Source organism: Pan troglodytes, chromosome 1 (genome assembly GCF_028858775.2).
Source record: "Pan troglodytes isolate AG18354 chromosome 1, NHGRI_mPanTro3-v2.0_pri, whole genome shotgun sequence".
In the NCBI taxonomy this organism is placed as follows: domain Eukaryota; kingdom Metazoa; phylum Chordata; class Mammalia; order Primates; family Hominidae; genus Pan; species Pan troglodytes.
In genome coordinates, this window is record NC_072398.2 from 206869846 (window position 1) to 206897106 (window position 27261).

The window sequence follows — 27261 nt, forward strand, 5'->3', positions numbered from 1 at the left end:
GACCCAAAGGCTCAAGGTAAGAGCGGCTGGGCTTCCTCACCCCCAACGGCCTCTCTAGGGGAGAGCTGTTCCCAAGCCCACCCCAAGCGTGGGGACCTGCCTTGATATGGAGGATCAAGGAGGAGCATCGGGTGCCCTCAATCTCCTCCTGCCAGAAAAGCAAAGGAGTCACAGCTTTTCCTTTGCTGCAAGAAACATTCTGGGACTTTTTTTTTCCCCCTCTGTTGTCCAGTTATTTTCATCAGGGTAAATCCCCTGGGAATAGAATTATTAAAGCAAAAGATATGTATGTGGTGTAGGCTTTTGATCCACAGTGCCAAATTGCTTTTTGATAAGGCTGCATATCGTGGATTATTCTTGCCTTTTCTGCTCCTCAGCTCCTTGATAAACCACTTGGGATGAATCAGCCACCGGACCAGATAAACAAGCCAGCCTGTTACTATTGCTGTTTTCTGCAAGTCGGAAGGGAACTCCCTTAGATCCCGCCCAGAACCTGGAATTCCAGAGCACACAGGGCCAGGACACCTTTGTACCCCTGCTCCCCACCGGCACAGGTCCCACCCACCCCCTTCTCCCCGCCCCATGCCCGGGTGGAGCCAGCTGCCAGGGCGCCAAGACTCCCAGCCCTCTCTCTGTGCACGGCAGAGTAGAGGCCAAGGGAGGGCTCTGTGCCAGCCCCGATGAGGACGCTGCTGACCATCTTGACTGTGGGATCCCTGGCTGGTGAGTGCCCATCTACCCTGTGGTCAGACCTCCCTTATCCCAGGGGCCAACGATCAGGGTCATCTCCCCAGCACCCTCCCCAGCCCGAGCATAGCCAGTTTCAGTTTCTCCCCTGCTAGGGCTGAGCAGGGTGCCAGGTGTTCACGGAGAAACAAATGCCCAGCTTAGTTTGCTGGGGGCATGAGAGGGTGCCTCAGACCCTGGGTTCTTCCAGGGACCCAAAGGACCCTCGGGTCTTGAGGGATATAGCCAGCTGTCTGAATGGGGGTGCTGGATCGCTGCACCTCAGTGAATGGAGAATTGGCCTGGAGGAGGCAGACATCCTTCGGTCCCTCAAACGGTGTCGGCACAGCTTGTACCATCCTTCCTCTGCCTCTCACTTGGCACTGGCCTGACAGGGGAGGCGGAGGAAGGACCGGGGGAAACGAAGCTTGAGTTCACTATTGCCTCCCTCCATGCCCCTGCAGGGCCTCTTTGGCCCCTTTTGTTATCATAGATCTGAAAGAGCATTTTCTCCTAGAGTGGCCAGGTCTGCTACATTAATAGGTCTTAAGACACAGGACTCATTTGGAAACAGGTCTTAAGGGCATAGTGTTCAAAGCCAATAAAGTGAGCGGAGGGGGGGGCTCATCATTATGGAGAACGTTACATGAGACCCTAGACTCTCTCTCTGCTCTCCTGGTGCATTGCATGAAATTCAGGGAACTTCCTTAGGAAGTCAAAGCATAGTCCTGATTGAGGATGGCGAGCAGGTATGGCCTCGGCCAGGCCCTCCTTGCTCAAGTGCAGGACGAGGCCCACAAAAAGGCAGAGCTTCCCACCTTCTCTGCCGCTGTCCCGCCAGGGCTGCCTGCGTCCCCAGGGCTTCCAGCTCTGTGGGACCCCCTCCAGTCTGCTTCCCAGCATCAAGCTGGGCGTTCCAGGAAGATGTGAGGCACCCCCTCGAGGCACCAAGACACGTCCCTTTAGACCCTCAGCCATACTGGTTAGAAATCCTAGAGGCTCCCAGCCCTTTGAGATGGGGGACCCCAAGAAACAGCCCTTAGGAGATTGTCAAGGGTCAGCTGCCTCGTGCTGCACACACCGGGCCCTCACCCCCCCAATCTTAGGCTGACTCCAGAGCATGTGGAATTGTTTCTTGTTTGTGTATTTTTCCTTAGCTTCCCAGCTGGTTGACAGAACATTGTTTTTCCACATGAATGTGAAAAAACAGTTGCCTTTTATAAATCCGCCAGGCTGCCAGGCTCCACACAACACATGTCTCCCCAGATTTCACAATATAGACTTTCACCCGGGAAGTGCCGAAGCAACACAGGCTGAGGAATGGATGATAGATTTGAGGAGGAAAAGGAGCGAGGAGGGCGGGAGAAGAGGGGGAGATCTTGTTAGACCCTGACATCCCTAAAAGACAGGAGTGGGCCTAGGTTCACTTACCCCACTTCAGGAAGCTAACTGCAGTTCCCTCCTGAAAAGTGGTGCCAACCTCCACGTAGCCCAGGGTCCTTTGCCTTGGCAACATGCCCCCACCTCAGCCACCAGCCTCCTTGCAACCCAGATGGGCCCTCTATTTCCCACCCAGAACACTGACCTCAACCAGCAACCGTTCCCGCTGCAGACTCTACCCCAAGCCTTGATGGAGCCTGGCTTCTCAAAGCCCACCCTCACCCTTCTGCCCTGACCCACCACCCAACCAGAAGCCACTGTTCAGGTCTGACCTTGACTGAACTCCTTTCCTCAACTTTAGACTCAGCCCTGAATCCAGGACCCCTCCCTCCAGAACTGACCCCAATTCCACCCAGCCTCACATCCAAACAAGATGTCAGCTACATCCTAAGGCTCCACGGCACAGCCGTCACCTTGCGTAGAGGCAGTAGACCCCTCCCCGCGCCATCCCTAAGGCCCCATTTGGGGACTCCAGGAAGCCTGAAGACATTTTGCAGCTGCTGGGCCAGAACCCAAATTCAGAGAGGAGGGCAGCCTTCGAGGTTAGCCAGAGGATGTGCAGCGGGGTCGGACCATTCTTCCGTCCCCATCGGTCCTCGCCAAGCCTGAGGACCCCTCTTGTGTGTAGAGTTGGAGTAGGGGAATCAATAACTGTCTGCTCCCTCACACCTTGGGCCCACTGGCAGTCGTAGTCGTGTCTGGGGAAGGAGAGGCACAGACATATTCAAGACACATACCCAGGCCGCAAGGCCTTGACCCAGCTGGGGTTGCTTAACATTTTCCCACCTGTTTATTTCCCACGCCAGCCGGCCAGGGCCTCCGAGCTCCGAGCCAGCTGCCAACTTGGGCCGCCATTTTCCCGCAGGCTCTTGCTCTCCACAGCCCAAGCCTGGGGGCCTGAGGGAAGGGTTTTATAAGTTAAGGACTCTTTGTTTACAGTGCAGATTGCTTCAGAGGCTGCAGCCCCTCCCCAGCCCCTTCCTTGAGGCTCAGGCCCTCACTGCCCTTCCCTTAACAGAAGCAGAAGTGGGCTGGACAAAGACCTAGCCTGGAAGAGAGGGCTGTGGACTCTTCAAGGGCCAGCTTCTCTTCTCCTCTCTCTTCTCCTCCTCCCTAAATTCATCCCTTTATCAGGTGCTCAGGTCCCTGAAGCCCCCCACCCTCATATAAAAGGGTGAACAAGACAGCCCCCTCCCTACAGAGTGAGTGTCTTCCCTTCCCAGGTCTCCTCCCTTCAGACTCAACACATGTACATAGGGGCCTGTTAGACACTAAACACATTCACAGACGCCAACCCGCTCTATCCGCCCCACAACCAGTCTAGCACTGGGATGAATATTGTAGGTTCTTCACATGCTAACTGTGATGCTGGGCGGCAGCTCTCTCTGAGCCTCAGCTCATTCACCAAATGGGGATAGTGATAGTGGGCACATTGTTGTGAGGATTTAATGAAGGAAGGGACTTGCCTGAAAGAGGCTGTGCACTTCACAAATGCCAGTGGCTGCTGTTGTCATTGTTGTTTGTCTTTCGGTAAATCAAACTATATCCATTTTAGAGATGAGGCAATTGAAGTTCTCGTTGCTTAAACAACTTTCCCAAGGCCACCCTGCCCACGTGTGGGCTCAGTCAAGAGCGCCTCCTCCACCATTGCTTCATCTGATCAACTTGGGGCAAGTCATTTCTTACACACTTTAGTTACATATCTCTAAAATAAGGGTGAGGACACCAACTTCAAGTTGTGTTAAAAAGTGAATGAGAGACAATACCAAGCATCGATGGCGATGTGGAGAAACTGAACCCCTCAAACAATGCTGGTGGGAATTTAAGATGGTGCAGCCATAACATCCTGGACAATACATGAGACCCCATCACTACAAAAAATTTAAAAATAAATTAGACGGATGTGGTGGTGCATGGCTGTAGTCCCAGCTACACAGGAGGCTGAGGTGCGAGGATTGCTTAAGCCCAGGAAGTCGAGGCTGCAGCGAGCCATGATCACGCCACTGCACTCCAGCCTGGGGGACAGAGCAAGACCCTGTCTCAAAGACAAAAAAAATGGTGTGGCCACTTTAAAAAATAGTTCGACAGTTCTTCAAAAGGTTAAAGATAGAGCTGCTATATAACCTACCAAATTCCACTCTTAGATATATACCCAAGACAACTGAAAACATATGTCCACTTATAAAATTGAACACGGTGTTCACAGCAGCATTATTCATGGTAGCCAAAAAGTAGAAACAACCCAAATGTCCTAATGAGTGGATAAACAAAATGTGGTATATCACACAATGGAATATTATTCAGCCCTAAAAAGGAAGTACTAATCCATGCTACCACACGTGTGAACCTTGAAAACATTATGCTAAGTGAAAGAAGCCAGCCAAGCTCTATTTACATAAAAAGTCTAGAGTAGGGACATTCACAGACACAGGAAGTAGATTCGTGGTTGTCAGGGGTTAGGGGAGGAGAAGAATGGGTGGAGTGACTGCTAATGGGCATGCAGTTTCTTTTTGGGGTGCTAAAAATGTTCTGGAATTAGATAATAGCGATGATTGCACAACGTTGTGAAAATGCTAAGAAACAATTGAACTGAACACTGTAAGGTGGTGACATTTATGGAATGTGAATCACAACTCATTGCAAAGCAAAATGGCTGACAGTGGATGGTTGGTTAGAACAGCGTGGGGAGCATCCCCTCTTGCTGGTCCATTTGTAGAAGGCTGGGGGCCAGGGTCTCCCTGCTCACCCACCAGGCTGGCATCTTGAAAGCAAAGGCACTTTGCATGAAATTTATATGGGGCAGGACTCTGACTGAGCCCATACATGGGCAGGGTGACCCTGGGAAAGCCCCTGCTCACCCTCCTCCCACCCTCCTGCAGCTCACGCCCCTGAGGACCCCTCGGATCTGCTCCAGCACGTGAAATTCCAGTCCAGCAACTTTGAAAACATCCTGACGTGGGACAGCGGGCCGGAGGGCACCCCAGACACGGTCTACAGCATCGAGTATAAGACGTAGGCTTCTCTCTTGACCCCACCTCCTTTGACTGATCTGAAGCCAGCCCCTCTCCAAGGAATTCCCCTCCTCTCCATATGTTCCCATGTCCCCACCAAGACTGGTGTCACATAGCCCCTCCCAGATAAAGCTTTGCTCCTTTATGTTTCTTTTGCAGAGGGAGAATAATATAAGGGTAAAAAGTACAGGTGATAGGGTCAGGCTGTCTGGGCTTAAATGCCAGCTCTTGCCTGTATAACCTTGGGCAGGTAACCTCACGAAGCCTCAGTTTCTCCACCCACAAAGTGAGGACAATGATAGCACTTTCATCACAGGGTTGTTGGGTGGGTTAAACAAGATAAAGTCATTAGCACTTGTGCCTGGAAAATTATAAGCTACCAATAATTGTTTTATTATTATTAGTGAGACTAGGTCAACCGAAGATGCACCCAGCCCCTCTAGCCCACGCTCCTGTTCCTGCTCCTCTCCCTCCCATGCAGGTGAGGAGGGGTGGCCTGGGCTCAGGAGTCCTCAAACCTGGCTTCCACTCCTGGTCATGCCACGTTGTCCTGTAGCAAGTCACTTCCCCCTCTCTGAGCCTCATTTCTCTCATCTGTAAAATGGGGATAACAGGGCCCACATCAAAGGACTATGGTGATGACGAGCCCAGAATGTGGACTCAGACTGGCTGGGTTCAAATCCTGGCTCTCCACATGCACACTTCAAACACGTGGGCAATTTACTTCTTTGAGCCTCATTTTCTTTGTTTGAAAAATAAACAGAATAGGCTGGGCACAGTGCCTCACACCTATGATCTCAGCACTTTCGGAGGCTGAGGCAGGTGGATCACTTGAGGTCAGGAGTTCGAGACCGGCCTGACCAACAGGGTGGCCATACTGTCTCTACTAAAATACAAAAATTAGCCAGGCATGGTGGTGCACTCCTGTAATCCCAGCTACTCGGGAGGCTGAGGCAGGAGAATCACTCGAACCCCAGAGGTAGAAGTTGCAGTGAGCCAAGACTGCACCACTGCACTCCAGCCTGAGTGACAGAGTGAGGCCGTGTCTCAAGAAAAAAAAAAAAAAAGAAAGGAAGGAATAAAGAAAGAAAAAGAGAAGAATGCATATGCCTCAGAGAATCATTGTGAGAACAAAATGAGATCATTCGCATAAAGGGCCTGGGCCACTGAACGTGCTAAGTAAATATCAGATCTCCTTGGCATTATTAATAAGCCACAGGCCTAGCGCTGGCCTTTTCATCACCACGGTGACTTGGCCCCTTCCTGACCTGCAGGTACGGAGAAAGGGACTGGGTGGCAAAGAAGGGCTGTCAGCAGATCACCCGGAAGTCCTGCAACCTGACGGTGGAGACGGGCAACCTCACGGAGCTCTACTATGCCAGGGTCACCGCTGTCAGTGCGGGAGGCCGGTCAGCCACCAAGATGACTGACAGGTTCAGCTCTCTGCAGCACAGTGAGTTGGAGCCCCTGTGGGTTTCAGGGGAGGGAAGAGGAAGGCGCAGGTGTTTGTGGGGTGGGATGGCCTCTTCCCCTCTGGAGTGGGTGGAGGGTCCAGAAGGGGCTCTCTGCAAGGGGAGGGGGCAGCTGGGGATGTGGCTTTTAGGGAAGCCCCCACCCCCACCAATTACAGTGTGTTCCTAGCAGATTTGTTCATTTTTCTCCACCTCCACCCCAACCTCCCTAGTTCAGACCACCCTTATCTTGACCCCCGACTGCGGTCAAGGCCACCTAACTTGTTTCCCCAACTCTCCTCTTTACCACCTCCTCCAGCCCATTCTCCACAGAGCATTTAGAGAGATCTCCTCAACACATAAATCCCACCTTCTCTTCTCAGCTTAAAACCCTCGGGCAGCTTCTCATGACTCTACAAATAAGATCCAACTCCTTGCCACGGCCCACGAGGCCCTGCCTATCCTGGTCCTCATCTTGAACATGTCTTCCCAATGCATCGAGCAGCCAAGCTTCTGACAGTCCCTGCCTCGGGGTCCTTGCTGCTCCCACTCTCTGGGGGCACTTCTGAGCTCTTCACATGACTGGTTCTTTTATAGTCCTCACGGCTCAGCTTCAACATCACCTCCTAAGTCAGTGTCCCCACCTCCAGCCCTGATGACCTGATTTCTGTAGGCCACCATCTGTGATTCTCTAGTGCAATACAGGGCTTATTGTCTTCATCGCTCAGATCACACGCTGCAATTACCGTGTTTGCTCACACATGTTATCATCTGCCTCCCCCTCTAAAATGTGAGCTCTAGAACTGTATGTGTGGGCGGCAGAATCCACTGCATTCCCAGCCCTCAGCATAGTGCCTGGCACATAGAAGATTCTCAATAGCCAGGCGTGGTGGCTCACACTTGTAATCCCAGCACTTTGGGAGGCTGAGGCAAGAGGATCACTTGAGCCTAGGAGTTCAAGACCAGCCTGGGGAACACGGTGAGACCCCATCTCTACAAAAAATTTAAAAATTAGCTGGGTGTGGTGGCACACACTTGTAGTCCCAGCCACTCAGGAGGTTGAAGTGGGAGGGTAGCTTGAACCCAGGAGGTCAAAACTGCAGTGAGCTGGGATTGCCCCACTGCACTCCAACTTAGGTGACACAGTGAGATCCTATCTCAAAAAAATAAAAAAGATATTCAGTAAATGAATGGTTGAGTGGACAGCAGTTGCTGATATGGTTTGGCTATGTCCCCACCTAAATCTCATCTTGAATTGTAGTTCCCATAATCCTGTCTTGTGGGAAGGACCCAGTAGGAGGTAACTGAATGATGGGGACGGTTCCCCCCATGCTATTCTCATGATAGTGGGTACATTCTTGTGAGATCTGATGGTTTTATAAGGGGCTTCCCCCTTTGCTTGGTTCTCATTTTCCTTCCTGCCACCATGTGAGGAAGAACATGTTTGCCTCCCGTTTTGTAAGTTTCCTGATTGTAAGTTTCCTGAGGCCTCCCCAGCCATGTGGAACTGTGAGTCAATTAAACCTCTTTCCTTTATAAATTACCCAGTCTGAGGTGTGTCTTTATTAGCAGTGTGAGAATGGACTAATATAGTTGCCAAACTCCCCACACAAGCTAAACGTGTGATGATGTTCACCAACTGACTTTATAGTCACACATAGCTTTTTAAGAAAATAAAAAATAAAATTAAGTAAAATATTGTTTTTTTAACCTGGCTTGTTCAGTGAATTCACATTCATTGTAGAAAATGTGTGAAATATAGAAATATACAAAGAGAAACAAAAGTCACCCAAAATGATCTTAACATTGTAACATAACTGCAGTTACTAGCAGCCGTATCTACTTTGCAATCTGGCATTGCTTTTTTGTCTTAGGTTCTTTTTCCCCATATATTGGTATCATGAACATTTACCCATATCATTAAACATTTTGCACAACAAGATATTTCACAGTGCAAAATAATCCATTCTAGGGAGATACTCTAATTTACTTATGTATTTCCCTTTTTGAGGACGTACAGCTCAGTTTTTCAATTTTATTAGCAGCACTGAAGTAAACATTGTTCTGACTCAGATAGCTTCAATCTTGGAGGCCAAAGGATCATTGAGGAATTTTTACAAATTAGATTCAGGGTAAATGAGGTCCATGAATCCCTGAAGTTGGATGCAAGATTTTTGTATATGTACATTTTGGCAGGAAGAAGACCCACAGCATTCATCACATTCTCAAAGGAGTCTGTAAACCAGCAAAGGTAATTTGGTTATTTGGAAAATTCCATCTTGAGAGAGACAGAAGTCTTCAGCCTGATCTTTGAGGCTGCATCAATAGTATTAGGCCCCAAACATTATTTAGGATGTGTAGTTGATGTCATTGACATCCCCAAAGCTGTCATACTCAATAGATGAGGGAGGAAGGGTGCTCTAGGCTGACTTAAGGTGGGGACGCAGGGGGCTGGGATGTGTGGGGGCAAGCCAAAGGCATGACCAAGCTAGGGGACTGGTGCCCCTCACCCTGAGTTCTTCTCATCCACTCTTGGTCATCCCTTTGCCAGCCTGAAACCCAAACACCAGGGCTTGTAGAAACTTTTCTCTTTTCACTGTTTGTTTAGCCGTTGCTTTCAGAAGCATAGCTGGCACTGGAGTGGAAGGAGAGAGGGAGCAGTCATTTTCCATTGTCCAAGGTTGCCTCAGACACTACCCACCGATTCTGACTTTTTCTTTTCTCTTTTCTCTCTCCCTATCCCCAGCTACCCTCAAGCCACCTGATGTGACCTGTATCCCCAAAGTGAGATCGATTCAGATGATTGTTCATCCTACCCCCACGCCCATCCGTGCAGGGGACGGCCACCGGCTAACCCTGGAAGACATCTTCCATGACCTGTTCTACCACTTAGAGCTCCAGGTCAACCGCACCTACCAAATGGTGAGTGTATGTTGCACCCTGGTCTTTCTCTGCCTAGGAAGCCTCTTCCCTCCCAATTAGATCTGAGTTGCTTTAAGAAAAAAAGGGGACATGTTATGTAAATTAGCATTTCCCAAAACATGTCCCTTGAGAGGCTCCTTGAAGCCTGGAAATCATCACAAATGACAACTTTTCTCTTGTAGATTCACACACACAATAGCATGCTAAAAGCTCTGACAAGTCCTGCAGAGCCAAGACTCCACTATCAATTGGTTTTTTTGTTTTGTTTTGTTTTTTTATTTATTTATTTTTATTTTATTATTATTATACTTTAAGTTTTAGGGTACATGTGCACAATGTGCAGGTTAGCTACATATGTATACATGTGCCATGCTGGTGTGCTGCACCCATTAACTCGTCATTTAGCATTAGGTATATTATCAATTTGTTTAATACAATTTCTCCAGAATTTATTTGACCAGAGAAGCTGCTTTTTTTGCATAATATTTACATTGTTTTTTATTTAACACCTTCTCACATCCTGGGGAACAACCTCTATTAATATCTTCAGATGTTCACATTAGAAAATGCTAGAATCAATTTCTACTGCTGCAGTAGTTTTCCAATATTTGCAGGAACTATATACAGGCAATGTGGAAGGATGAGTAATAATAAGAGGTGGAAGGCAAGGGCATACATTCTCAAATAGTACATGAATTATTTCTTTTCGTATTCAGAAAATATTTGGTACCCCCTACCCTCAGCATGTGCCACCAATCCACAATTCAGTTAAATGAATATTTATTTCCTACTTTGTGGTTTCTGCATGCAAGGAGCTTATAATCTAGGGGGTGAAAAGGGAGTTAAAACAAGAATTCAAATAGCTATAGGTAGAGGAAAATATGGGTATTGAGAGGTGGGGCAGGATGTCAGCACAGCAAGATTTGAAAGACTTCCAGAAAACTTTTAGGAAGCCAAAAATGACATAATATGCATATATTACCTGGCATGCCGCAGAAATTGGTACTGGCTTCCAGAAAGCCTAATATGCATAATATGCATATTATGTCATTAATAGTCATATATTACCTGGCATGCCACAGAAATTGGTATTGGCTTTCTGGAAGCCAGTATCAATTTCTGAGGCATGCCAGGTAATACATGCATATTATGTCATTTAATCTTCACCACAGCCTTGTGAGGCAGGTTCTATCATCTCCACTGTCTAGATGAGGGAACCAAGAGAAGTTAAAAGTCACTTGCTCAGATTGTTCAGCAAATAATAGGGTAGACAGGATTCAAACCCAGCTCTGTTTAGCCCACATTTCTCCCACCACTGGCCTGCCTATACTGCCCCACCATGATCAGAGAGAAAAGCAGCAAAACTTAAGCCATTTTTAAAAAAAAGAGACGGGGCCTCACTGTGTTGCCCAGGCTGGTCTCAAACTCCTGGGCTCAAGAGATCCTCCTGCCTCAGCCTCCCAAAGTGCTGGGATGACAGGCATGAGCCACCGCACCCGGCCAACTTAAGACATTTTTGAAAAGCACAGAACCGCCCACTTTGACAAGAGCATAAAGACATGTAAAACAGTTTCTTAAAACATGGTCCCGGCCAGGCACGGTGGCTCACGCCTGTAATCCCAGCACTTTGGGAGGCCAAGGCGGGCGGATCACGAGGTCAGGAGATGGAGACCATTCTGGCTAACATGGTGAAACCCTGTCCCTATTAAAAAATACAAAAAATTAGCCGGGCATGGTGGTGGGCGCCTGTAGTCTCAGCTACTCAGGAGGCTGAGGTAGAAGAATGGCGTGAACCCGGGAGGTGGAGCTTGCAGTGGGCCAAGATCGCGCCACTGCACTCCAGCCTGGGCGACAGAGCAAGACTCCATCTCAAAAAAAAAAAAAACACACACACACAAAAACCATGGTCCCAAACAAACAGCATCAGAATCTCCTGCAGCACTTGTTTAAAATGCAGATTCTTGGGTCCCCTTCCAGTCAACTTCATCAAGTTATTGCACTTGCATCCCTGGGATCTGAATTTTAGTGAGCAACCCAAGCGCTTCTTCCCCAACGCAAAGCTTGAGAACCTCTGACGTGGAGGGACCCTGGGAGATAAACCTCTGAAGACTGGATGGGACTATGCTGTAGAAGGGATAGGGTGGTGGAGGGGACGAATTTTTGTTTCTTTCGGTAGTTGGGGGAGCCACTAGAGATTACTAAGCAGGGAGAGTCCTTATCACACCTATTTTTTGGTAAATATTTAGGGTCTTATTAAATATTTTATTGTTGATTTCTAATTTAATTCAATTTGTGGTCAGAGAACACACGCTGTATGATTTCAGTCCTTTTAAATTTATCGAGGCTTGTGTTATGGCCCAGCCTATGGCCTGTCCTGGTGAACGTTCCTTGTGCACCTGAAAAGAATGTACATTTTGCAGTTGGTTGGTGGAGTGCGCTATAAATATCAATTAGGTAAAGGTGATTAATTGTGTTATTCAGATCTTCTATGTCTTTCCTGATTTAGGTGAGAGGTCAATTGGTCGTTTAATTGTTGAAAATAGTAAACTCTCCAACTATAATTGTGGATTTGTCTATTTTCCCTTTAATTCTGTGCATTTTTGCTTCGTGCATTTTGAAACTCAGTTCTTAAATACGTATACATTTATGATTGTTGTATCTTCCTGATAGATTGAACCTTCTGTCATATGAATTGTTCCTTTTTATTTGTAGTCACACTCTTTGTATTGAAGTCTACTTTATCTGATATTAATATAGACACTCCAGCCTTCTTATGGTTTGCATAATATATGTTTTTACATTCATTTTCAATCTGCCTCTGTTATTATATTTAAAATGTATCTCTTGCAGACAGCTCTGACAGCCTTTACCTTTTTTTGACATTAATTCACATGCCATAAAATTCATTCTTTTAAAGCATACAATTCCGGTGTTATTTGCCTATTCACAAAGTTGTGAAACCATCACCACTATCTAATTCTCCCTTATCAATCTTTCTTCAAGTTCTCTATTTTTTCTGTCATTTCCAAAATGTTTTTGAGATAATTCAGTGGGTTTTTAAATTTCAGATAATAATATCTAGAATTTTTCAACTCTAAAGTTCCTAGATTTTATAGTTTCCATATTCTACTGAGATTTTCTATTCATTCATTCAATATGAGCTTATTTTGTTTCACTTCCTGGAGCATTGTTATACAGCTGCTTTAAAATCATTGTTGGCCAGGCGAGGTGGCCCACGCCTGTAATCCCAGCACTTTGGGAGGCCAAAGTGGGTGGATCACTTGAGGTCAGGAGTTCAAGACCATCCTGGCCAATGTGGTAAAACCCCATCTCTACTAAAAATACAAAAATCAGCCGGGCATGGTGGCAGGTGCCTGTAATCCCAGCTACTCAGGAGGCTGAGGCAGGAGAATCATTTGAACGTGGGAGGCGGAGGTTGCAGTGAGCTGAGATCGCACCACTGCACTCCAACCTGGGTGACAGAGTAAGACTCTGTCTCAAATAAAATAAAATCATTGTCTGCTAATTCAACATTTTGGTCATCAGGGTCAGTCACTGTTATCTTTTCTCTTGAATATGGGTCGCATATTCTTTCTTTGTATGTCTAACAATTTTGAAATGTATCCTGGACATTATGTTGAAATTACTGTAGATTCTGTTATATTCCTCCAAAGAGTATTGGTTTGGTTTCATCCGGTTTTAGTAGGCAATTAATTTGGCTGAACTCCAAACTCTGAAATCTCTCTTCTTTTTTTGTTTTTTAACTTTACCTGGGCTGCTTGGAGTCTACCCCATTCATGCCTACTTTAGGGGCCGGTCAGGGATTTGAGCAGAGTTTATATACAGAGTTTGGGCCTCCTTCTCTACAATCTCCCCTGTCTGTGCTTTCTCCCCTCATTTTCCAGCTGCTGTGATTATTCCAAGCCCTGCCTTTTGGGTATTCAAGCCAGTGAGAATAAAGGGTTTCTGTCTAGGTTTAGCCATTCCACAGGGTGTAGACTGAGGTCTGCCTTCAGGCTACAAGACAGTAAAAATGGGAAATGTACCCATCGCCATTTCTCCTCTCTCCAATATATGCCTGCTTTTATTTTCTCTCCAATGCTTTTAAGTAGTTGTTTTTCATTTTTCTTAGAATTTATAGTTGTTATTTTGGGGATGTTTGGTCCAACAGAAGATATAAATTACTAGGATTAGAATGAAGAAAGATCAAATATGGAAATGGAAGAGATATCAGGCTGGCAAGTCAAAAGATTATTGCAATGGTATAGGCTGGAAATGAGGGCCTGAACCAGGATGGAGGTCGTGAAAAACTTGGGGAAGGAGGAATCAGGGCCTTGGCAACTCTCCTGGAGTTATGTCTCATGATATGTAATGTGTCCAGTTCCAACCACATGAGTTCCACAAAACAATAAGTTAAAAAATTTATTTATGTACTTCTTCACTCACTGTCACCACCATCCCCATAAACACACACAAAAGAAAACAGTAAATTACCCTCAACCTTGGCCTCCATGTGCCTGAAAAAGAGAAGGCAGAGCTGAAATACAAAGAGCCAAAGAAGAAAATTCTCAGTTTTTGAACTCCCGAGAACACAGGTTCTGGCCCTTTAAAGGAAGATTTCTGGATCCTTTAAGGGCAATTTGATACCAAAGATATGAGAGGGGATTTGTCCAAAATGGCTTCAAGGTTTAGGCCCTGGAGATTAGAAGAAGAGTGATGCTATTATCAAAATTAGAGAATCAAAAACAGATTTGGGTTTGGGGTCTGGGATGGGGCCGGCCCCAGAGAGAGGAGGGCAGCATGTTTGGACATGTTGACTTAGAGATGCTCACATGGTACTATTCAGCAGGGAGCTGGCAGGGCCCATCAGAAACTCTACAGCTCTTCCTGAGATAAGTTTGGGAGTTATCCACACATCGGTGCTCACAGCAGCCATGGGTTCAGATAAGATCACTAAGTGGCTGGAGAGTATGTGAGAGAGAAGGAAATGGTTGAAGAGCAAATCTTGCAGAACATTGAGGGGCTAAAACCAGCGAAAGACCAGTCAGAGAGGTAGGAGGAGAGCCAGACAGGATAACATGTGGCAGCCATGGGAGAGGAGTTCTGGGTCAAAAAGGTGAGAGATACACAGAAGAACGAGAATCAAAACACAGTTCCAGCAGAAGGATTGGCAGATGCAAAGAAACAAGGGCTTTCTTATGCAAGGTAGGTGTTTACCCGAGTGGCAGGTATCCAGCATTGATGAGCCTGCAGAGCCAGGTGGGCTGCAGAGACAAATGAGTCTGGACTGGAAGCCAGGGACCAGGACTCTGTTCTGTAAATATGGGTGAGGCCATCAAAGCCTTTTGAATAGAAGAGCATTATAATGAGATTGTCTTTTAGAAAGATTCCTATAAACACTAGGATGAATATGGAAGTGAACAGGGGCAAACCCAGAGATGGGCGACCATGAAAGAGGCTACTGCTAGAGTCCAGGCTGAAGCCTTGAGGCCCAATTAAGGCAGAAGCAATGAGGAAAGAAAGAAAGGAATGGGTGTTCAAAAAGTTTATGATGTTTAACCACGAAAAGGTGAAGGACAAGAGGAATTGGAAGAAGGAGGGATAGTGGGAGCATGGGAGGGTGGTGGAGGTCATAATGACAGTGGCCATTATGTGTGTATAACCACACATTTTATATATATATATATATATATATAATATATATATATATATAACTATTATATATATAATGTAGTTATATATATATATATATATATAACTACATTATATAGTGTGTATAACCACTGCCTATGGGCCAGACGCTATTGCAAGTGAAAGGCACACGTGCTTGGAGACTGATTGGATTTGGGGATAAAGCAGAAGGGAGGGGAATGGAAACAGAGGCTGAAGACAGACCCATCAGCACCAAACCAGAATCCAGGAGGAGCGAGCAAGCTTCCTTGGGCTCTATGTGGAGATCGGTGTGTAACAGGAATCACGTTCCATTCTCTGTCCAATTCAGCACCTTGGAGGGAAGCAGAGAGAATATGAGTTCTTCGGCCTGACCCCTGACACAGAGTTCCTTGGCACCATCATGATTTGCGTTCCCACCTGGTCCAAGGAGAGTGCCCCCTACATGTGCCGAGTGAAGACACTGCCAGGTGAGTTCGGCTGAAACCAGAGGGAGGTGGGGCTCCCGAATTCAAGTCTTGACTCTCCTCTTTCCTCCCTGTAACCAAGGTGAGACTTGGCAACACTCTAAAAAACCATGGAAGGGTTATCAGTGTGTTATTGAAGTCAATCTTTGTTTATCCATAAAAGAGTTGGCTGATGAGTTATCAAAGCAAATGTTTGATTCTCACCCTCCAGCCTATGTCTGGATTTCCCCTCTCTAACAGGCCTTGTGTGTACCTTGGCAAAGCAAACTCACCTTAATATTAACCCAGGTGAGATATACTGGAGGGAAAATCTGCAGGGGGGAAGCAGAGAAGATAAAAAGATCCCTCCATATCTTCCAAAGTCAAATAATAATAATGGTATCATGATAACTAGCATTTCTGCAGTGCTAACCGGGAGCCAGGCACAACCAAGGGCAAGCCTCATGAGCAGTCTATGAGGTAGGTATTATTTTCATCCTCATTTTACAGATGAAGAACCTGAGGTTCAGAGTGGTTAGGTAACTTGCCCATGGCCGGGCACAGTGACTCACACCTGTAAACCAAACACTTTGGGAGGCCAAGGCAGGAGGATCACTTGAGCCCAGAAGTTTAAGACCAGCCTGGGAAACAGGGCAAAACCCCGTCTCCACAAAAAAATCAAAAACTTAGCTAGGTATGGTGGCGTGCATCTGTGGTCCCAGCTACACAGAAGGCTGAGGCAAGAGGATCACTTGAGCCCAGGAGGTTGAAGCTGCAAAGAGCTATGTTTGCACCACTGCACTCCAGCCTGGATGACAGAGTGAGACCTTGTCTCGGAAAAAAAAAAAAAAAAAGTGACTTGCCCAAGGTCACACAGGTGCTGAGGGATGGAATGAGGCCTAATTCTAGAGGCCGTGCTCTTACCACAGAGCTACTATAGATACAGTTGGGTTTTTTGTGGGTTTTTATTGTTTTTTGTTTTTGAGACAGAGTCTTACTCTGTCGCTCAGGCTGGAGTGCAGTGGCACAATCTCGGCTCACTACAACTTCTGCTTCCCAATTTCAAGCAATTCTCCCACCTCAGCCTCCCAAGTAGCTGGGATTACAGGTGTGTGCCACCATGCCTGGCTAATTTTTTTTTTTTTTTTTTTTTTGTATTTTTAGTAGAGACGGAGTTTCATCCTGTTGCTCAGTCTGGTCTTGATCTCCTGGCCTCAAGTGATCCACCCACCTCAGCCTCCCAAAATGCTGGGATTACAGGCATGAGCCATCACGCCCAGCCTAGATATAGTTTTGAATCATCTGCTCGGTGAGATGGTCCCTTCCTCTAGCACATTGAAACTTGATTCTCATCACAAGCGTCATGATGTTTTTATTAGTGTTTCTTTTCATAGACGGAGGGAAACGTTGTATTGCTCAGAGCTGCAGGTTTAGAGGATGAAGGTGACGGCAGTGGATGTGATAGATTTGGTAAAACAGTCTCCACTTTATCCTCATGTTCAGATTCATGATGTCAGTAAGTGATTTCAGTTCCAACCATGCCAACATTCAGAATAGAGTTGAGTTTGCAAGCTGGACATTGCTTGTGGCACGGTGGAAAGAGAAGTACCGCGTGAGGAATGAGAAGGCACGGTATTAGTCAGATGTCAGCCAACCACGTGCCTGGGGGAGTCACTCAGCCTCTGGGAGCCTGATCCCTCATCTGACAAATAGGGATGCTGATGCCTGGGCTGAGGTGATAATCAGAGGCCAGGCAGCTGCCAGAGCTGGGCCCTAGAAAATGACACTCTGGTCCTCAGGTTTGTTCGGAAACTCATCACTTTTCCAAACAGCCCACAAGAGACTGATTTCTCCACCTGAATCCCAGTGCACCAATTGGCAGGGGAGCTATGCCTCATGGAACAGCCAACACTGGCCACTTGCATGGGGCATGCCCTTCCTGGGGCAAAGGCTGCTAGGGAGCTCAGAATAGAACTTGGCAAGAGGAGAACTAGAAAAAGGAAACTGACGTTCTGGGGCTAAGCTGGGAGTGTTTGTATGATTCATGACCCCCTTCCCTGGACTGTCCTAGATAAATCTCACCTGCTCCTGGCCCATGGGACCTGGCCCACCAGCTTTTTGACAATGTGAAGACCACTCCACCCTTACCCACAACACCCTTCTGTTGCCTTACTTGGTCTTGCTTATAATGAGATACCATTTTTTCCTAAGACTATAGCTTTCATAGAAATCACACTTCCTGGTGGCTACTTCTTGCTGACATATAGAAGGCACCTTATCCTTAAAAATATATTTAAAACAATTCCTACATTTATTAGGTTCTACTATATTGCCAAGCAAATAGTTGTGCCAAATGCTTTACATATATTATTTAATCTTTATTATTACATGTAACATTATTATTTAATCTTTACAACAATCCTGTAAGCTGGGTAGCATCATCCTCATTTTACAGAGGAGGAACTCTGGCTCAGAGAGGTTAAGCAACTTCCCTGTGACCGCACAGCTGCTTGGGGAACCTGATTGATTCATCTGGTTCTGAAGGCTGGGCTCTACCCACCACTTTGCAACTTTGTTTACAGTGAGCCCCCTGTACTGCACACTTCTTCCTCCTACTTCCATTTCAGAGTGATGCAACCTGCCCTTGACTGTGTATCCTGACGTCTGCATTACCCTCAGAATCCCCTTTACCTACTTCTCCGTAGATAAACAGGGAGGGTCACAGAGCATTGTCCCAGCATCTTGATGACGGAAGAGGCTCTAAGGGCCACCTCACCTCATATCCTACTCTTACAGATGAGGAAACTGAGGCTTCCTTGCAGAGTGGCAGGGAGGATGAGTTTTGAGTTACACATGTAACTCCACTGAGTAGCTGTGTGACCTTGGTCAGGTCACTTAACCTCTCTGGGACTCAGCTTTGTTATCCATAGGAAGGGAGCGTCCCTATCCCTCTGTGATGTGTTTGATGATGTAGTGAGATAACATAGGTAGAGCACCCAGCTCTACATGATCATACAGATCATGGCCTGTAGTAGGAGTTCAGCCACTGCTGGCTACTGTTATTATTAAAGGGTAGACCAGAGAGGGTCGTGCAGCAGGAAGGATGCTCAGCATATCTGTGGCAGAGCCAGGCCTCTAACACCCTGTATTCCTTACTCTCAGGCTGGTGGTGTTTTTATATTCCATCCAGCCTCCCTATGGGTGAAATGGCAATGTATCCAATACACACAGTGTGAAATGGAAATATGTCAAGCCAGAGACCATTCCATGTCCCTATTCTGTCCTGGAACAAACAGCAGTGGTTTTCCAGGAATGTTATAGACATTCGGGTGGGGTCTTTTTCCTGGAGTAGGGATGGGGGTAACATGTGACAGGAGACAGGGTTTCACTGAAGTGGGAAGCTGACCCAGAGAGGCCCAAGCTCGTGGGCTAGGGGAGGATCGAGGAGTGGGCTAGAAGTAGAGGTTCCAGCAGTACCCGGAGTTCACAGTGATCGCCGAGGTCATTGGAGCTATTGATAAACTCTCCAAGCTGAGGCTGCACAGGGGCCAGGAAGAGAGGGAGGGTGATTAGCAGGCCCCTGGACTGCAGGGGTCTTGACTCTCTGAGTCACCTTCCCTCTGTTGCAAACTGTCAGTTTTACCAAAAACTCCAACAACCTCTTCCTCCATAAGTCCTTCACAAGCCCCACTTGGACTGGTGACAGGAAGTGTGTCCTGCCTGGAACTGGCTGCACCCATCCCAAAGATGCTGAAACACAGGGAGAGGCTCGGGCACTAGAGCCCTAGTCATCCCTCTCCCCTCCATTTTAGACAGGACAGTGCCTTCCCAGGCTCCCTTCTTGACCAAGATCTTCCCTGATGCCCAGCCCCTTATCTTGGTAGTGAGGTGGAGAGGACAGGCCTCCCTGTTTTCACTTCTCCCCTCCCTCTGCCTCTACCCTACCAGGGAGGCAGGACCACCCTTAGACTCAGGCAAAAGGGGACTTTCCCTGCACCCAGCACTTTAGAAGGCCCTTCTCTGGCCCTGCCCTGGCCATTCCCCTCCTTGCAAGATGAAGACTCCATACAACAAAGGGGGCAGATCCATCTGGATCCTGTGACCTCCTTTCTAGATCACATTGTGAGTACCTGGGACCCTGAAACTCTCTGTACATATGGCCCGGAGCCTGTGATCCGTCTAGGCAGTCCTCTTTTGGGGGTCCTTCCTCATGAGGGCAGACACTGCTGACATGTAGTGCAGACCCTTGGCCCAAAGGATGACCAACAGGTGGCTATTTGGAGGGGACATGGATGAGCTCGACCATGAGGGCTGGGGCATCTATACACATGTGCGTGAGGGCCCTGGCAGTGTGGGATGGAGCTGGGCTGGGCTGGGCTGGGCTGGGCTGGGGGCCTGCGGTGCGCTGCGGGCTTTCCCTGTACCTCCCCACTTCAGCACAGTACCTAGAGAAGTCCAAGAACTCTGAATTAAAATATGGCATCCCAGGTGGTTGTAAAAAGTCTTTTTGTTAAGGTGGAAACCTAGAACATTTTATTTATTTAACAGTGTAAAAATATAATTTGTAAATTCTGACTATTTAGACGTATAGTATATGGACTTCCATTTGTGATCTTGCATTCTGACGGTAGGAGAGGCCTTGCCAGCCCAGCCGGAGAGGGTTTTCAGCATCCACATGTGGGGCCAGACCCAACCGGGCCCAGGCAGAGCCCAGCCTCACGCTTCCTTCTCTGGCCCCTTTGGTTTCCCAGACCGGACGTGGACCTACTCCTTCTCCGGAGCCTTCCTGTTCTCCATGGGCTTCCTCGTCGCAGTGCTCTGCTACCTGAGCTACAGATATGTCACCAAGCCGCCTGCACCTCCCAACTCCCTGGTGAGCCATCTCCCCAGGGTGGGAGGGAGAGGTCCAGGGGAGGGCCTGGGCTCCGAGGTCCCCAGTTCTCCCCAAAATGCAGGGACCCACAGACAAAGCAGGAGATGGGCCTGCTCTCTCCATTCACGGAGCTCACAGTCCCACCTAAAGTCAACGGACGTGTGGCCCAGCAGGTCTCAGGACGCATTGAAGTGGGGTGGGTGATCAGGAATAGTAGACATGGAATAAAAAACCCACATGGCTTGGAAGTGTCCAGCACCAGGAGGGTAGTGTGGGACTTGAGTGAGCAGCAAGGCAACGAGGGAGGAATGGTGGGCGCCAGGAGAGCCGTGGCACTCATGCCCTGTCTAAATGGGCAGCCGGGCACCACCATGTGGGAATGCAGGCCCAGCACTGCCTGATCTTCATGTTTTTCAAGAGAAGCCAGAGTTTCAGATTATACTGTGAAATCTCCCAATTTTCAAATATTCAGAACTAATTTTTTAAACAGATTTTTTTTTTTGAGATGGAGTCTCCCTCTGTCACCCAGGCTGGAGTGCAGTGGCATGATCTCGTCTCAGCACAACCTCCACCTCCCAAGTTCAAGCGATTCTCCTGCCTCATCCTCCCAAGTAGCTGGGATTACAGGCATGCACCACCACCACACCTGGCTAATTTTTGTATTTTTAGTAGAGACGGGGTTTCACCATGTTGGCCAGGCTGGTCTCAAACTCCTGACTTCAGGTGATCTACCCACCTCGGCCTCCCAAAGTGCTGGGATTACAAGTGTGAGCCACTGCACCTGGCCATTTTAAACAGAAATTTTTAAATGGCAAAACTAATTGTTAAGTGGAAAGCCCTTTGTTACAGCTCTTTTAGAATTGCTCTAGCAAGTGAAGACCAGAACCACCCCCCACCCAAAAAATAAAAATAAAATGGAAAGCCCTACACCAGCCACACAAATCACATCAGCAGCCCCCACCTGACGCCAGTGCCGCCTCTGCTAGAGCAGCAAGGCCACTGCAGAAGCCATGAGCTGAGCCACCTGAGGCACCCGGAGCCTGCTCTTGCCCATCGGAGGGACAGAGGAGCTCTGAGGGAGTTTTGCTCAATGTGCAAGTCCAGATGAAGCATTTTCTGTAAAGCTCTCCCGGTCTCTCCTGGCTCCTTCTTTTCCCACCCTGACCCTGTATTAGGCCCTCAGGGACCCGTGGGCCAAGCAACAATGCGGGCCCCCACCTCGAGATCATGCCCCAAGGCAACCCCATATCCTGGTCATCTACTCCCTGGATTATCTGCCTCCTGGAGAAACCAGAGCCCAGATCTCTCTCCCTGAGATAACCCAGGCTTTAGAACCAAAGAGCTGAGAGACCCTGTCCCTTCAGAGAGGCACTTGCACCTAGAGGAGTCTCTGGGAAGCAGATGGGGATATGGGACAGATGCATCTTGAAAAAGCCCCCAGATGCCTCCCTATGGAGGACCTCACCCACTCACATCACCAGTAGGGAGCTTGGGACTTACCCTAACCACGGGGGGGTGACTGTTGTCGTCCCTGCACAGAACGTCCAGCGAGTCCTGACTTTCCAGCCGCTGCGCTTCATCCAGGAGCACGTCCTGATCCCTGTCTTTGACCTCAGCGGCCCCAGCAGTCTGGCCCAGCCTGTCCAGTACTCCCAGATCAGGGTGTCTGGACCCAGGGAGCCCGCAGGAGCTCCACAGCGGCACAGCCTGTCCGAGATCACCTACTTAGGGCAGCCAGACATCTCCATCCTCCAGCCCTCCAACGTGCCACCTCCCCAGATCCTCTCCCCACTGTCCTATGCCCCAAACGCTGCCCCTGAGGTCGGGCCCCCATCCTATGCACCTCAGGTGACCCCCGAAGCTCAATTCCCATTCTACGCCCCACAGGCCATCTCTAAGGTCCAGCCTTCCTCCTATGCCCCTCAAGCCACTCCGGACAGCTGGCCTCCCTCCTATGGGGTATGCATGGAAGGTTCTGGCAAAGACTCCCCCACTGGGACACTTTCTAGTCCTAAACACCTTAGGCCTAAAGGTCAGCTTCAGAAAGAGCCACCAGCTGGAAGCTGCATGTTAGGTGGCCTTTCTCTGCAGGAGGTGACCTCCTTGGCTATGGAGGAATCCCAAGAAGCAAAATCATTGCACCAGCCCCTGGGGATTTGCACAGACAGAACATCTGACCCAAATGTGCTACACAGTGGGGAGGAAGGGACACCACAGTACCTAAAGGGCCAGCTCCCCCTCCTCTCCTCAGTCCAGATCGAGGGCCACCCCATGTCCCTCCCTTTGCAACCTCCTTCCCATCCATGTTCCCCCTCGGACCAAGGTTCAAGTCCCTGGGGCCTGCTGGAGTCCCTTGTGTGTCCCAAGGATGAAGCCAAGAGCCCAGCCCCTGAGACCTCAGACCTGGAGCAGCCCACAGAACTGGATTCTCTTTTCAGAGGCCTGGCCCTGACTGTGCAGTGGGAGTCCTGAGGGGAATGGGAAAGGCTTGGTGCTTCCTCCCTGTCCCTACCCAGTGTCAATCCTTGGCTGTCAATCCCATGCCTGCCCACGCCACACACTCTGCTATCTGGCCTCAGACGGGTGCCCTTGAGAGAAGCAGAGGGAGTTCCATGCAGGGCCCCTGCCATGGGTGCGCTCCTCACCAGAGCAAAGCAGCATGATAAGGACTGCAGCGGGGGAGCTCTGGGGAGCAGCCTGTGTAGACAAGCGCGTGCTCGCTGAGCCCTGCAAGGCAGAAATGACAGTGCAAGGAGGAAACGCAGGGAAACTCCCGAGGTCCAGAGCCCCACCTCCTAACACCATGGATTCAAAGTGCTCGGGGAATTTGCCTCTCCTTGCCCCATTCCTGGCCAGTTTCACAATCTAGCTCGACAGAGCATGAGGCCCCTGCCTCTTCTGTCATTGCTCAAAGGTGGGAAGAGAGCCTGGAAAAGAACCAGGCCTGGAAAAGAACCAGAAGGAGGCTGGGCAGAACCAGAACAACCTGCACTTCTGCCAAGGCCAGGGCCAGCAGGACGGCAGGACTCTAGGGAGGGGTGTGGCCTGCGGCTCATTCCCAGCCAGGGCAACTGCCTGACGTTGCACGATTTCAGCTTCATTCCTCTGATAGAACGAAGCGAAATGCAGGTCCACCAGGGAGGGAGACACACAAGCCTTTTCTGCAGGCAGGAGTTTCAGACCCTATCCTGAGAATGGGGTTTGAAAGGAAGGTGAGGGCTGTGGCCCCTGGACGGGTACAATAACACACTGTACTGATGTCACAACTTGCAAGCTCTGCCTTGGGTTCAGCCCATCTGGGCTCAAATTCCAGCCTCACCACTTACAAGCTGTGTGACTTCAAACAAATGAAATCAGTGCCCAGAACCTCGGTTTCCTCATCTGTAACATGGGGATCATAACACCTACCTCATGGAGTTGTGGTGAAGATGAAATGAAGTCATGTCTTTAAAGTGCTTAATAGTGCCTGGTACATGGGCAGTGCCCAATAAACGGTAGCTATTTCCTGTTGTGATTTTTTTTTTTAACTACGTTACACAAGGAGTGACCCCCTCCCCCAATTCGGATTGGCTTCAGACACACCTGGCATTTTCTCATGGGCTTAAATGACCTGGATTTCCTCAGGACAGGCAAAGCCAGAGGGGTCTGGGGTGGGAAAGAGGAGGGACTGCAGGGCCTTCTAGAGACAAGAGTTCAGAGACAAATGATGTGGAACCTTCTCCCTGAGATCGTAGGCAGAAGCCATTGTGGGTGGCAGTGGTAATCTCAGACGGCCTCTGTCCATCCAGCCTCTCTGATCCCCCACAGAGGCAGTGTTGCACACTCTGTGCTCTCAGACTGCTGCCATACCCTCCGTATCACTGCATCTCAGACGACCCCTACCATGAGGAAGCCAAAGTCCAGAGGGAGAGGGGACCTACCCGAGATCCCACTATTGAGGCTGTGACAGAGTTGGAGTGCAAACCTAGGGCTTTTTGTCCTCATCGAGAGAGGAAGCTTTCCACACCTGCTTGGATTCTTGGAGGATGAGACTAGTGGAGGCTAAGGAGGGGAGGCCTCCTAATGGGGTCCCCAAGAGAAAAGTGCTCCTGGTCACCTTGCTCCAAAGTCTTTTTGTTTGATTGTTTTGTTTCTCCTTTTGGAGAAAGGGTCTCACCCTGTGGCCTAGGCTGGAGTGCAGTGGCGTGAACACAGTTCACTGCAGCCTTGACCTCCTGGACTCAAGTGATCCTCCTACTTCAGCCTCCCGAGTAGCTGGGACTACAGGTGCATGCCACCATGCCCAGATAATTTTTGGTATTTTTGGTAGAGACGGGGTTTCGCCATGTTGCCCAGGCTGGTCTTGAACTCATGGGCTCAAGTGATTGTCTTGCCTCAGCCTCCCAAGTAGTTGGAATTACAGGCGTGAGCCACCACACCTGCCCTCCAAAGCCTTTTCTGAACATTTCTGAGAAAGAGGATGGAACACCAGTCGCCTCAGAGGAACCCTTCCCAGAGTGGACAGTGTCCTTCTCTTCCCAGCTACATCTCCTCTTCTCTTCCCCACCCTTCCCCTTTCCTGGGACACAGTGACAGGTGGTGGTGTTCTTATCTGATGGTAATTAATGTTTAACATCTCCTCGGTGTCACTGGTTTAGACCCAACACCTCCGTGCAGAGGGATGGGTCTACCTGGACAGCCCCCCCCAGCCCATTCACCCCTCCACGGCAGCCAAGTCAGCCGGATGACGGCTCCCCTCTCCCCACCCACTGCAAACAAGTCTACTTCCTGTTGCTTGGGTCACACTTGGCCAAAGGTTAACTGTCTTCACCTTGTTTATTGGTGAAAAACAACCTAACAGGTGGACTATTCTCACCAAGTGAGACCCGGGAGCTACAGAAGTTTTTTATTAAGACCAGGCGCAGTGGCTCACGCCTATAATCCCAGCACTTTGGGAGGCCAAGGTGGGTGGATCACCTGAGGTTGGGAGTTCCAGACCAGTCTGGCCAACATGATGAGACCCCCTCTCTACTAAAAGTACAAAATTAGCTGGGCATGGTGGCAGGCGCCTGTAATCCCAGCTGCTTGGGAGGCTGAGGCAGGAGGATCACTTGAACTCGGGTGGCGGGGTTTGCAGTGAGCCAAAATCCAGCCATTGCACTCCAGCCTGGGCAACAGAGCGAGACTCCATCTCAAAAAAGAAGTTTTTTTTATTAAAAGCCATAAATATCTCTTCCAACTCACAGTAACACGAAGCTCTTTGCCCTCCTCCGGGTGACAAACATTTCAGAAATGATTCTGGGAGGGTGGAGTCTGAGTGTCTGAAGAGAGGGGTGGATGGCTTCGAGTCTGTGACTCACCCCTCCTCAGGTTGGCCCTGTCTGCACTGAGGGGCGGGGACCAGACTGCATGACCCCTGAGGTCCCATGCCTCCCAGGCAGCCCAGGCCTGCAGATGGAGCTGGAACCAGCCAGAAGGCAGAGCGTCCACATACCCTGGAGCTGGCTGGGGACCTCATCGTTCCTGAGAGTCCCGGGTCCGATCCCATTTCCAGGAATCTCCATAGCCCCACCCTGCCCAGCAAGAGAGGTGATTCTTCAAGTTGTCACTTGCCTACAAGGTATGGCACAGTCAAGCCCAGGAATAAATGACTAGTAATATAATAGTAGCAGTAGTCAAAGTCATAAGAAAGAGAAGAAGTCAACCGTGTTGCTTGGCCGTTATGTACTTGATCATTCATCCTCCTGGTACCCTTCTCTCCATGATAGGTTGTATTATTGATATTTTGCAAAGGAGGAAAATGTGGCTCAGAGAGATTACTTGCCCTAGTTCATGAAAATACTCTGGGAAGCTTACTAAAAATACAGCTTCCCCAACCCCACCCCAGACCTGCTAAACTCACAGTTTCTAGGAATCTGGTTGGTTGTTTTTGAGGCAGAGCCTCACTTTGTTACCCAGGCTGGATTGCAGTAGCATGATCACAGCTCACTGCAGCCTCCACCTCCCCGGCTCAGGTGATCCTCTCACCTCAGCCTCCCAAGTAGCTGGGACTACAAACACCCACCGCCATGCCTGCTAACTTTTGTGTTTTTTGTATTTTTGTCAACAGGTTTCACCCTGTTGACCAGGCTAGCCTCAAACTCCTGGACCCAAGTGATCCTCCGCCTTGGCCTCCCAAAGTGCTGGGGGGTATCTGCATTTTTCATAAACTTCTTTGGTGATTCCTCTGAAGCAAGTTGAGGGAACAGTGCCGTTACACCATCACTTTCTCTCTCCATAGCCTCAAATCAGCGCCCTAGAGGGACCACCATTACACCCGCTGTTGCAACAGAGTTGAGGGTGGGGGTACTGCATGGCTGTGATGCCTGCAAACCTCTGACCTCCCAAGCTCCCGACTCTAGGAACATACAGGGCTTGCCTGAGTTTCCACCCAGAGAATTGGACCAGCAGGACTGGAGCTCCTTCAGATTCCCAGACAGCCTCTGTCCCTCCCAAGTCTGAGTGTCAACCTGGACAGGGAGACTATGGCCTGATGTCACCAATGCTTGTCCCCTGTCGCTGTCCCCACCTGCATTCCAGACCATGGGACAGAAACAATAAACTGAGGCAGGTATAGCCAGAGAGATGGAGGCAGCCCCCACCTTCCCTGCTGGTGCTGACGCTGATGAGACAACTCTGAGACCCCAGAGCTGCTGCTCAGCCCCTTTGGCTACTTGAGCCCATTTTCCCTTCCCACTCTAAGG

At 49.0% G+C, this 27261-nt stretch overlaps 1 protein-coding gene across 2 annotated transcripts; it reads left to right on the forward strand.

Annotated features, from left to right (window-relative positions):
• Positions 1 to 601: 601 nt before the first annotated feature.
• Positions 602 to 24045, forward strand: IL22RA1 (interleukin 22 receptor subunit alpha 1). 2 transcript variants are annotated; one of them, XM_524609.6, is made up of 7 exons: positions 602 to 723; positions 5046 to 5178; positions 6452 to 6630; positions 9375 to 9550; positions 15552 to 15690; positions 20418 to 20539; positions 22079 to 24045. In XM_524609.6, the coding sequence occupies exons 1-7, from the start codon at positions 681 to 683 to the stop codon at positions 23009 to 23011; spliced, it is 1725 nt and encodes a 574-aa protein (XP_524609.2). In that variant the 5' UTR covers positions 602 to 680; the 3' UTR covers positions 23012 to 24045. The 2 variants fall into 2 exon arrangements, with proteins under 2 accessions (XP_524609.2, XP_063640744.1); XM_063784674.1 differs by lacking the exon at positions 602 to 723 and adding an exon at positions 2529 to 2708.
• The last annotated feature ends 3216 nt before the right edge of the window (positions 24046 to 27261 follow it).

Excerpts from the sequence above, each read along its gene's own strand:
- IL22RA1 (XM_524609.6), top strand. The coding sequence starts at position 681 with ATGAGGACGCTGCTGACCATCTTGACTGTGGGATCCCTGGCTG. Across the intron at positions 6,631-9,374 it reads GTTCAGCTCTCTGCAGCACA|CTACCCTCAAGCCACCTGAT; the intron begins GTGAGTTGGAGC and ends CCCTATCCCCAG. Across the intron at positions 15,691-20,417 it reads CCGAGTGAAGACACTGCCAG|ACCGGACGTGGACCTACTCC; the intron begins GTGAGTTCGGCT and ends TTGGTTTCCCAG.